The 13,443-nt window shown below is 38.7% G+C and overlaps 1 protein-coding gene across 2 annotated transcripts in view; it reads right to left on the bottom strand.

Moving 5' to 3' along the window:
• The window catches only part of ITPR2 (inositol 1,4,5-trisphosphate receptor type 2), a 2,416,542-nt gene that overhangs the window by 492,034 nt on the left and 1,911,065 nt on the right, over positions 1 to 13,443 (bottom strand). For both annotated transcript variants that reach the window (XM_044087657.1, XM_044087658.1), the window contains exon 44: positions 4,701 to 4,796. In XM_044087657.1, the coding sequence (XP_043943592.1) occupies positions 4,701 to 4,796 (96 nt within the window). The remainder of the gene's footprint in view (positions 1 to 4,700; positions 4,797 to 13,443) is intronic.

Genomic DNA, 13,443 nt, shown 5'->3' with positions numbered 1-13,443 from the left:
AAGGGCCTTTTTGCTGTCAAACGTGGCTGAACAAATGACACCGGACACTTCATGTCCAGCTTGCACAAGAACATGAACGCTCTGGCCTGGCATCAGATACCCACAATAGAGAATAAGAGCTTGAGCCCTTTTGGAATTGCATCAGATATCCACAGCACAGGATAAGAGCCCTAGCCCTTTGGCCCGGCATCAGGCACCCACAGCCCAGAATAAGAGCTTGAGCCTTCTGCCCTGCCACCAGACAGGCACAGGACAGAATAAAAAATGAGCCCTTTAGCCTGACATCAGATAGTCACAGGACAGAATAACAGCATGTGCCCTTTTCCCTGTCACCAATGTACAAAGTTCTATTTTTAATCAGAGCATGATCATACTGCTCCTTTGAAAAGCCATTAGGAAACTGACATGATAACTCCTCAACATGCAAATCTATTTTTCCAGGAAATAGGCTGCTAAACAAAAAGCGCAGAAATGGAACATTCTCCTCTGACAGGAAAACAGACTAAGTAGGATCACAGGAGATGCTGCAGTGGGTGACCTATTAGGTGTACCATAACAGAAGATGCTACACAGAATACACCAACTTATGACTCGTTCCTCTGAATACATGCCAGCACCCAGTGAATCTAAAAAATGGAAAGTAAGTATTTTTAATACCCATGACTCACAGAGATCTAGCTGTACTGCTATGGTAGGATACGCAGTAACTAGTATGGTGCCATCCAAACAGAAGGCAGGTTGTCTAGAAGGAAGGTTTACTTGGAGAACAGTGAGTGGGTCAGTTCATTCATCTCCTGATGAAGTGAATGCAAATCAGAAGATCAGACATTCAAATGTCAGCAAACTGAAAAAGAACCAGCAGTCTTGAAAGACGGGGCATTAAGGTAACAGTTTCCATGGAAAGGGATTCCCTTTACCTTGGAAAGCTGCATACATGGTTGTTTTTTCAGGAGTAATAAGTATTCATCAAATCTTTCTGGTGCTAGACTGCCTGTACTACACTATAAAGCTAAAGACCACAGTCTCCATGTGAATACATAAAACCTTCAATAGCTTGGTAATAATCCCAACCCACCAGAACCACCTCTCAAAAGACCAACAGCAAAATATCAGTGTACTGACATGACCACTGATTTTGATGATTTAGGCATGCAATTAAGGTGGAGTTTAACATTTTCTAAACAATTATCACTTAAGACATAGGCACACACATATTAAAATAAAACACAACACATATTAACATGACATATTTATGCATTTTACATTATATATTGTTTGTGTCTTTCGGCTTTTCCCGGTTAGGTGTTGCCACAGCAGAACTCCAGTCTGCTAATGACTGGCAATAGATTTTTATGTGCTGGCTTGCTGGGCCCAACGCAGAACCTTCAACGAAGGAACGCCCATTCACGCATGTCGCCACACAGAAGACGCTCTAACTGGGAATCGAACAGGCAACGTCTAACTGTGAGGCAACAACGCTACCGCAGCACCACCACCACAGTATTCCTTTGTTTTTAATTACTCAGTCCAACATTAAGTAAACTGCTCAAGTCCTGCCTTCTCTTAAATCTCACTACTCCTCCTGAACATTATTCGGCATGGATTCTTTCCACAAATGCCATTTATTTTTATATAATTTGCTTCTTCCCTTTTCTAAAGACCAAATCGGTATATGCCCTTTAAAATATTTAGTACTTGAATTACAGTTGGTTTATATTTTTGATTTCCATTTTCTACTAATTACTTTTTGGCAAGCAATAGCATTAAACTTAATAAAGCCTTATTATGTATGGGCAATTCAAATTCTGTGTCCTAGCTCAAAAGAACAATTTCCTTACTTACAGGCATTTGATAAGTCAACATCTGAAAGAGTACTCTGAAGGGAACATTTAACATTTGCCCACTCATATTTCCAGTTACCTCTCTCTTTCTATTACACATCCAGCATTTACTATGTTAGGAGGAAAAATTCTTTGAAGTCTGCTTGTAGAAAAGAAATACCTCTGCAAACACTTCAAGCAAAAATCCTAAACTTTCTGGATTTTGTTGCATACTAAGGAACCATATATATGAACTTCAATTGCCTCGATCCAGTAGCATGATCCACTGGCTAAACATTTCCTATGTCATTGTTTATAATTTCCATGGCTTTGCATATGAGACTAGTCAGACTTGTGGGTTGGTAGTTACCCAGGTCCATAGATAGCCTGCCCTTGTACAAAGGGATGACAGATGAAGTCCTCCATTCACATGGCATAAAGGTTGTCTGGAAGCTAAGGTTAAATAGTGATTCTTTTGATCAGAACAGGTTGTGTTTCATGCTACTGAGCAGATGTCCTGGTATACAACTTTTCACCTCATCCTCCAACTCAGCAGCCAAGGATCAACACATTCTATTAACTTTGGCTTACTTCTGACCAGCCTTTCTTATCTTATTACAGTATAAAGCTTCTGTATCATACAAGTAAAAAAGTACTTGTGTTCTTTAACTTACATAGTAGTTACTGATGGTTAGTGACTTCCCTCACCTCACATTTAAAATACCCGCTACTACACACTATGCAAAACTACTTTACAATATAAAATGCAATTTACATCATGATTTACTTATGCAATTATTAATATGAACAATAATGTTTTACTTAGTTACTTCTTTTTTTTCCATCAGTATCATTCTAATCACTGATGATATAAAATGAGATACAGGCCTTCCATTCATCCCCAAGTTTAACAGCCACCAAAATTCCAGTCTTTCACAAGCACTTTTTCACATAAAACCATACTTTACATGTCTACTTATATATCCAGTGGGACTGATGTTTTATAGTCTCAAATGTATTCACTAATTTCAGTGTTGCTTGTCTTCTTACTGATCATGTACATCTCCCAGCACCAGTCTCTCACTGAAGTCCAGGATGCTCCTGATTCTTCTAGTCAGCTCCAGTGCTTTTTTTCTCTCTCTCAAACATTTTCCTTTGGAATAAAGGAGTAGTTTCACTGACAAAATCTCTCTATGGGTTTGTTGTCATAAGAATGAGAAGCAGAGTCCTTTTCTTCTTGCTGGATCAATATTTGCTGGATAAACGTTTCTATTTCTTCTTTAGCCTGTTCTGCATTAAAAAATGTGTTTGATCATCCATGAAAAAATATTATAAAGACAGCCAGACAGAGCAGTTTGAATCTCACCCCTGTTTCTCAACATTCCCTGATTACTGGGATAAATTTGCTTATCTTTAGTTGGGTGTGTACAGTGAAGAATCATTTTGCACAAACACGTCTCCAATTTTCAATATTTTTCCTTTTTTGCTACAGATTTGTCAGGATCAACTGTTTCTGCTGGCATGATTGCAGCGTTACTTATATGGGTCTTGGCTACTTTCTTATGTACAGGTTTGGAGCATTCATATGATGTCATCCTTTCAATAAAGAAATCCAGCTATGGAACACTAGACAGTTGCTTATTTGTACTTTTAGAAATGAATACAGTCTGCTCCTTCCATTTTCTCTTGTACAACTAAAAAGAATCTCACATTTTCTCTCCATGCTCTGTTTTCTTACTCTACTATTTTTTAAAAAGCTCTTCTTTAGCATACTCATACTCAGCCAACCTTTTCTTCATTTTGTCATTTGATTTTTGGAATTTTATCAGTTCATCTGAATAGCTAGTCAAAGCTTCTTATGTTTTCCAGCATCATCATTTTAGTTGATATATTTTTGCTAATGTTTCATTTTAACTATCCCTGACTCCATTTGATGTATTTTCCTCTGTACTATTCAAAGCCATCTTCTGTAAGAAATCTGAAACATGGAACAGATTTTTGCTGAACTGTTTTAGGATTCTTTTCAGTCAGAGTTTTCTCTTCACCTTTTCTGCTTGATTTTCTTTTAGGTTAACCAGTTTTTTCTTTGCTGACATCCTTTTAGTGTAATTACTAGCCAATGACTGAACTTTATGCAGAATGACAGTTTCGATATCCTTTTTTTCAGTCGCTGTTTTCACAGTGGTAGAGCTGAACTCATTCTGTTGATCAGTGTGCAGCCATCTTAGACGTCCAAGTCCAGAAAATGTTGAAGAACCAGCCGCCATCAGACAGTTAGTGTCCAATACTCACAGGAACATTGCAATTATTTGACTAGAGCAGCCTTAAACTGATAACACAGGAGTGAAACACATCACTGCATGAGGTGCATGTCTTCTCCAGTGGTACCTATTATAGAACAAGACAAAGCAATTGCATTTAAAATGGCACAGGTACTGAAGAAATTCTGCAGTAGAAAGCATCTGCTAATCTTGAGTGTGATTTTTATAAAGTTTTTCTGAATCTCATGATTCTGAAATACAAAATTCTGAGACTAGATTATTGAGAATAGTGTGGGTAAGTATTCTTATCCCTCATTTGCAGTAACTAAGGATTATAAGTTAGGATATAGGGGAAAATCCCCCTGAATTGTGGGGTACACATGGCCAATCCATTCACACAAAACATCCATCAAAAGTTGTTTTCAATGTGATTGCTTTGATTTCAGCATTCTGAAATTCCCAACACTATATCACACAGTTTATACATATTTCAGTGAAGACAACAGCTAAAATGTGAACAATGCAACTGAGATATATCAGAATAAGAGTTAATGGCGTAATCAGGTGTTAACACCAATAATTATTACCCACAACTCACCATATAATGTAATATTCTTACCAGTTCATTTGGTCTCATATTGTACAAGATTCTTTCAGCATTTTCACTATCTTGTCGACTTTCCATGATAGCAAGCAACAGCTTTGATGCATTATTCTAAAAAGATAAAAATGGTCATGTTTATCAAACTGAGTATATGCACAAAATTAAACATCTTAATTATTTCAGCTATTTATTTTTATTATTAATTTACAAAACACTCTGACAAATTAAAACATGGCTTTTTCACATTTCACACATCCTGTATTACCTAGAATTTTGATCATTCTTGATAACATTTAAGTGTTTACTTGGAGCACAACAAAAAAATGCATATAAGATGGTGCGGGGAAAATGTAGCTTTCTCAAGCAAATGTTTTTTGTTTGTTTTTACATGCAGAGTGTAGTGCACACATGTTGAGTTGCCCTACAGTGATTGTTCTCCCCCACATACTGCAAAGACCAAGACCAGCACTATTTCTATGAGTTATGTAAAGTCTTGTGTGGAGACAAAGTAAGGGCATGTTACGAGTCAAATGGATATTAGACAAGTACATCATTTATTAAGTCTTTCTTTCTCCTAGTACTCTTAGGATCTCACTTCAACATACTTGAAGACAACTGTCATCCCTCACAAAATTACATGTTCTGCTTTAGGTTCAAGTGACTAAAAGTCCCATTCCTTGGAGAAACATTTTTATAGTGGAGAGAAGGGCTAGTATCCATTCAACTGATACAGGGCTACACCACTGCCGATGACAGCAGTAAGCCTGGAATGTGATATTACTTCAGCAGAAGCATTCACCACTAATGTACGAGCATCTGATGTAAAGCAAAGTAATCCCAAACTTTATCCTTAAGGAAAGATTTCATAAATTCTCCAATAAATTATATCAGTCTAATGGTTCAACAATTTTCAGTGCCTGTTCTGTTCTTACTGCTACGAAAGGCAGCCTTTTTCATTCCTCAAGGATTCGCCAACCCCTGATGTGGTGTGCTAATAAGGTTAGTACGCGATTCTACTAAGTCTCTTCTCTCTGATTTAACAATTATATGGTCAATCCAACCAGACCCCATAGTTCTGCTCATCTTTAATCGGTAAACTGATTTTATACATTTTTCTACTGGGAAAAATGGAAATCACTGTCATCATCTCCTCATTTCATCCCACTGGGGTTATGACCTCTTATTTCATCTGAGTGCACATAGCAACTATACCAGTCTCTACAATTATAAATACAGAGCAGAACTATAAATTTAGTAGCCTTACATTAACACCATTCTTCCATGCTCACCTAATCTATTTTAAGTGTTGTTATGCACCCTTTTTACTTCTGAACACACACACAACACACACACACGCACACACACCCACAGATATTTATGTATTCATACATGTGTGTGTGTACACATACACACACAGATAAAATATGTTGTAGAATTGTCTATTATATTGAAAACTGCCTTTTGGATTGTTTGTTGCCTCACAGCAAGAGGTCCTCCCGTTCAATTCTCGGCTGGAGTGCGGGGAGTGCCTTCTGTGTGGAGTCTGCATGTCCTCCCTGCAGTTGGGTGGCATTTGAAAGACATGCGTGCCTTCGTTGAAGGTTGGACATCGAGCTGGCACCTCGGCATTCGTGAAAATCTACTGCCAATCATTAGTGGACCAGAGTTCCGCTGTGGCGACCCCTAACCGGGAAAAGCCAAAAGACAAACAAACATTAGAGTTTAAAATAAACTATTTGGGTTTTGAAGGGGTTTAAGGTTATTTGATCTTGTAAGAAGGATGGCCTACTGCTGCAAATCTGGAGATTACTGTCACTGTTAACCTGAAAACAGAATACCTGTACCTGTGCAGACTGAGAGTGATGTATCTAGTAAAATACCACAACTATGTTGTTCTTTAAATGGTTTAAACCTGTCAAGGGAGCATTTCAAATTAGACCAGAAACGTGCTTTCACAATTTTTTTTCTCTCTCTCATGTAATATATAGTGTGTCATAGACATTCTGAATTGGTCACAGTCACGCAAAGCATTAATGAGTGGGGTGCAGGTCCACTTACCACATCGCATTCTGTTTGTATTAGCAGACAGGTGATATTTGACAACTGATAGAAGTACATACAGACTGCCTCCTTTCAGCCTATTGTTCCTTTGCTTATTACACTGATTAATAAGCTTTCTTATATCCAGGGACGGTATGCTGCACAAGACTTGTTTTGACCTTCTCAGCTTTAAGACAATTATACTGTACTGCCTGTGAGTGCTGAGCCTTCAGTGACTGCAGCTACTGTTGTAAGTACAGAGGAAATGCACAGAGTTAGGGTTAAATGAGGATAAAAGCAGGGAATCACTGCTAACTTTTCAAACGTAAAAGGCTCTATGTGCAGTAAAGTTTATGATTGTGTAGGTGGCAGAAGACAATGGAAGTTTTAACAGCTGTACATAATAAAGCGCCATCATGTATGATATTGCTATGAAATGAAATATGAGAAAAATATTCAGGAAAAAAGATATTTGCTTCAAGTGATACATTTTGCCTAACAGCACAAACACCTACTAATGTATGACAACTGAGAATGCATTCCCCTTTACTATATACTGCAGCTTAGGCAGATCTTTGAACAGCTTCATTAAATTAAGCAGAGGGACTCAGGTCAACACTTAGTGCAAAAGTAGGAAAGATTGAGACTAAATTTATAGATGCCATTTAAAGTGAAAATCAGACTGAACAGTATATAGAGGTATTTACTGGTGGTCTCTGCTCTCACAGACAGTACGCAAGGTGATGGAGAACAGACATCAATTAAAGGTTTCCGTTCTAAAGCAATGTGACTGAAATAATACCGCATGAAAGTAACAACAGCACTGCTTGTTTTACTTTGGTCACTTTCTTAATTTAATGTTTAATAAAATGTTTTTTAAACAAGAAACATCTTTATTAAATTATCACATATGACACAGGCAATCTTACATTTATATAAATGAAAACAAACCATTCTGATACAATTCTAGATGCAAACATTATACATTACAAGCCATGTTGACACAATTGTAGTTGCAAACATTATACACCACTTATAACCTAGCCAGTCAAACATTACATAGCTCATTCAAATCTTGCTTCTTTTAAACCTCATTCCTCCTCCTTATGTATTGTTCCTACAATTTTTATTTTTTCCTATATAATTTTCTCCTACCATTTTCTAAAGATCCCAGTTCCAGTTGGTTTACTTGTGCTACTATGCTCACTACTTCAAGTACAGTTGGTTTAGCCACTGATTTCCCTTTTCTAGTAATTGCTTTTCTGGCAGCCATCATAATTAGACTCAGCAAGGCCTTACTATGTTTGGAAATTCAGATTTTGTATCATACCTCAAAAAATCATTTCCTTAGTTATAGTAATTTGCTCACTCAGTATCTACAGGGAATCTTTAAAGTCTGCCAACTCATTACACTCCCAGAAAATATATTCCCAGTTACCTCTTTCTTCCCCATCACATCTCCAACATTTGCTGTTTACTTGCAGAAAAATTCTTTGGAGTTTACTTGGAGTATAAAAATACCTAGGTAAACACCACCAAGCAATGATCCTAAATCTTCTAGACTTTGTTCCATATTTGGGAGACATATATATATATCCCCCAGTCATTCTTTGTGAATTGCTTATCCAGTCGCTCTTCCCAATCCTTTCTAACGTCCTCTGATTGATTCTTATAGTTACAATGCAATATTTCATAGCCTCTACTAATTATTCCTTTTTTAATGGCAGCTTCTGTTCTAGAGTCTACTAAATACTCTACACCAGTGCTGGTCTTTCATTTAGATCCCCCTATTTCTTTCTCTTTGCCTATACTCTGATATCACTCCTTGATAGGGAAGGCAATCTCTAACCTGCAGTCCAAATAGGTTCTTGGCATCTTCCCATTCTATTACCTTTTTCTCTTTAGTTATTTGTTCTCAATACCTTGGTTCTTTTCCCAGTTTTCTCCGATAAATTCCAGCCACCAATGGCCTATTGTCTGTATCCCCAATTGCAGTCATCCCTATCAGCAGAATCTCCTTTCTCCATTCCTGTGTTGGCTTAGTTCTCAGAATATTTATTTATTTATTATTTATGTTACATTTGTTTATCGTGAAAGTCTAACTGGATGCAGGTCCTTTTTCAGCAGAGGCCTGGGGAGAAAAACTCCAAATACAGAGGCTACATTTTACATAAGACAACTTGTATACATGGTATCATACATAACATACATACATTCCTATATCTATTGATTATAACATTGATAAATAGATTACATTCACAAACAAAATGTAATTCTAGACTAACTGGATTATATATATATATATATATATATATATATATATATATTTTTTTTTTTTTTTTTAATTTCTAATGTAAGGATGAAATATGAGTTAATGAACAAGTGGATGAGGGGCAGCTGTGAGTAAAGGAGAGAAGGAAAAGGTATATTAAGGGGAAATAATATACTGATAGCTGAGGAGTTAGTAGAGAGCAGTAGGTGGTACAAGCATAAAACAGGGTATTCAGAAAAAAACAGCTAGTATGCAGAAAATGGAAATTAGGCTACGAGTGTAATAAATGTTAGTATATGAAGGTGGGATGCATAGATAAATCAGTTAGGATAGATAAAGGAAGAGGACCCTTAGTGGGAAAAGTAGTGTTGTGACAGAGGGGAAGTGTTACTAGAGTAACAGAAAACGGAAGAGGTGCCTTAGTGGGGAAAGAAGACTGTTTAGAGAGAGAGAAATGTTAGTAGATTAGAAGTACTTATAAGAGAATAGTCAGGGATGTCACAGTTACATAGCCAATGATGTTGTAGATGGGATTTTAAGGGTTTTTTTGAAGGAGGTAAAGGAAGTTATTGCTGAAGGAATACTTTCTGATTTATGAATATAATATTCTGTATGATTATTGTTATTCTCCTTAGAGGTCTGCATCCAAAATCCCGTTCTTTCCTTGTTTCTTGAGATTCCCCTGTTTATCAGCATCCCTTTCCACTTTTACTCATAATTTTCTGTTTGTGTTACGTTTTGAAGCCTTAACTGTGTTGCTCTAAAATACCCCTTCAAATCAGGTAATCCCAATCTGCCCTTTTCACTTAAAAAGATCAGCTGGACTAATCACTAAAGCAGACATTAATAGCTAATTTTCACTTTGGTCATGGACTTCAGCAGTTAAACACAGCCTTTTTATATTCCATAAATTATAAAGCACCAGCTTTACAGTCTGGAGTAGCTGGCAACTCACAACAGGGCCCCCTAAGGTTGTTAACCAAATGCATGACCCAACAAAAAAGGACATTGAAGAGAAACCTGTCTGAGTAACAGCTGTACAAAATCATTGTCTAGTATGCACTTCATAAAACAGAACTGCTTGCAACCTGAAAAAGTAAGTCAAAGATTCCAGTATTAGATAAAACTTCATGACGTGGTTCCTGGGTAGGTATTTTAAAGAAAATGGTTATGTTTTGGCATCATATATGATGCTTGGTGTAAAGTCTTTCCAATGGGGAGAATGACATTTCTATTACTATACAATAATAGTCATGCAGTGTCTGCACTGATAATGAAAGGTACAGCTGATGAAATGAAAAGCTGGCCTATCAAATGTTCTGCAATGGGATGCTTCAGGAAAAGCATGTTTTAATGTGTTTGAAACACTAAAACTGTCACCCTGATTCAGGACATTTGGAGTTTCTTTTTAACATGTTTTATTGCCAATACCCTTTACTTCTAATTATGTTTGACAACATTCAGCTCAATTTTCTAGTTCCTTAAGTAATTCTGCATTGGTACCCAGTACATCATAAACTAACTCACTAAAACACAATCTCAGAAAAACTGGATCGATTGCTTTTACGTGAAACATACTGCTCTCCCTGTTTTCCAGAGTTACACAATCTCAAAATCATTAACACACAAAACATCAACAGCACTGGTGCTTATTTACATCCAACTTAAGTAAAATAAAGATGGAATCATACCTCCCAACCTCTTAGCCATAAATAAAAGTGTGACAAAGGCCCAAAAATAGGGACAATTTTTAAATATTGCTCTTACAAACTTACAAAGTTGATAGAATAACAGGTTTTGCATTAGTATGAATTTTCTGAAGGGTATGAAGTCTGAAACTAAATGTCTGTTATTATTTTCTAACTTCAGTCTTTAATGATTTGTCACTATTTTGCCAGAAAACCATAATTTTATGAAAAACGGAACAGAGGTGACTCTATAGTCAGACACACTGATGTCCCGCTTACCAGGCTGAACAAAGAGAGGGTAACGGTGAGCTGCCTGTCGGGAGCTAGGATCCGCCACATAACACAAGCACTCAGGTCACTCCAAAGCAAGTACAAATATGACTCCGTCATTGTCCATGCCGGCGTGAATGACCTGAGACGTACCTCCTTGGACATGAAAAGAGACTTAGAGGAGCTCTCTGATTATGTAGCCCAGGCCGGTATGACCCTGACCCTGAGCAGTATCTTGCCCTCACCAAGAATGATGCCACAATACAAAGACAAGATGATCAGCTTTAATAATTGGCTCAATTACTGGTGTCATTCTAGGGGGATCCAATGTCTGTCTGCTTGGGATGACATGCTGGACAAGCCACGCTGCTTCGCAAGGGACGGCTTGCACCTGTCACCACTGGGCTTCCGGATATTGGCTAAGGCTCTTGCCACCCCCATAGTGCCTTTTTTAGGCAAGGCTCAAAAGACAAAAACCTACCACCTTAGAAAACAATAAAGGAAAAAAACTAAGGGTAATGCTGCTCAACGCCAGAAGTCTAAATCTCAAGATGCAGGCTCTCGAAGCACTCCTCAGTATGGAGAGCATCGATGTCTGTGCAGTAGTTGAAACCTGGTTCAAGGCTCCTGAGAGCACCCCAGCCCTACCAGGTTATACCTCGTATCATGCATTTTGGCCCCAAAACCTGGGCCGAATCACAAAAGGAGGGGGAGTGTCCATATTCATTAAAGACACCCACACCTCCAGGTTAGTGGCAACGCACGAAGCATCGGAGACCATCCATGTGCAACTAACCGTAGGCAAAACTGCTATACAACTTGTAGCATGCTACAGACCACCCTCGCAATCTCAGGAACTCCATTCAGCCTTCCTGAAGACACTGGAGGATATGAATGTCTCACCAAATACCATCATATTGGGAGACTTCAACTACCCAAACATAGACTGGGTGCATTACTTAAGCCCCAACACCCTAGCCCAAAGGTTCCTGGAATTCATCAACTCAAATGCGATGGAACAACTAATCACCTCCCCCACAAGGGGAAATAATATACTTGACCTGATCATCGCAAACATGGGGACAAAATGCTCAACACCGGAAGTATACCCCTCACTGGTGAGATCAGACCATAAACTAATAACCCTAGATATTCATATCCCACCTCCACCCCTAGCACAAAAGACCACAGTGAGAAACTTCTCAAAAGCCGACTTTACACTCCTTAGGACTGAAATGGTATCCTTCAAGCCCCCTGGGCCAGTGGAAACCACATCCCACACTGCTGAATCCTTCACAAATGCTTTCTACGGGCATCTCCAAGAATGCATGGATCATGCAATCCCAAATAAAACCAAGACCCTTTCCACCAAAGGCAGGCATCCTATCTGGTGGACCCCAGCCATAAACAAGCTTTATAACAAGAGAAGGAAGCTACTGCAAGACAGAGCAAAATCCCATAAAGGGAAGGCATCCCTGATCAGCACTAGCAAAAAACTACATTCGCTAATAAAATCATCAAAGGCCAACTTCGAGAGAAAAATCGCTAAGGACACTAAAGATAATCACAAGGCCTTCTTCAGTTATGTTAGAAACCCAAGGAAACCCTCAGATATGCGCAGAGTTAGTTCATAACGGCAAAAAATACACTGAACCCACAGATATTGCCAACATACTGGCAGACAGGTTCAGTGCAAATTTCTCCCCTCCCTCACCCCCAAAAGACGAAATAAATATCTCAGTTGAATGCAAACTCCCTGAAATCTCAGATGTCCAGGTGAGAGCTGCCCTCAGCAAAGTTAAAAATACAGCATCCATGGGACCTGACGGTGTCCCGGGTTGAGTGTACGTGAACTCCTAGAGGAGCTAAACCCGCACATAAGAACGCTGTCTAATCGTAGCCTTGCTACAGGATACGTCCCTGAACACTGGCGTACAGCTACAGTGGTCCCACTCCACAAAGGTGGCACCTCTACAGACCCTGGAAACTACCGCCCCATAAGCTTGACCAGCCTGGTCTGCAAAGCTATGGAAAGGATCATTATGGAACTCTTAAACAAAGACATCGGGGACCTACAGACAATTGACCCTACCCAGTTCGGCTTTGTAAAAGGCGGATCCTGTCTTTTAAACCTGGTGGACTTTTTTGAAACCGTCACTAGAGCCATCGATGAAGGCAAAGCAGTTCATACAGCTTACCTGGATCTGGCAAAAGCCTTCGACACAATACCCCACTTAGGCATCATAGACAAGCTCAACAGCTTAAATGTAAACCCATTTGTCACAAGATGGGTTGCAAACTGGCTAAAGGACAGAACCCACAAAGTCAGAATAGCTGGAGCTATGTCAGACTCTAAGCCAGTCACAAGTGGAGTCCCACAGGGCTCTGTCTTGGGACCCCTCTTGTTCGGCATTTATTTCTCAGATGTGCAGGCAAACATAGGGAGGTTGTGGCTGACAAAGTTCGCAGATGACTGCAAACTAGGCGC

This window comes from Protopterus annectens, chromosome 11.part0, assembly GCF_019279795.1.
Source record: "Protopterus annectens isolate FY-2018-M chromosome 11.part0, PAN1.0, whole genome shotgun sequence".
NCBI lineage: Eukaryota > Metazoa > Chordata > Ceratodontiformes > Protopteridae > Protopterus > Protopterus annectens.
Note: the sequence above shows the minus strand (reverse complement) of the source record. Positions and strands in the feature narration are given on the sequence as shown.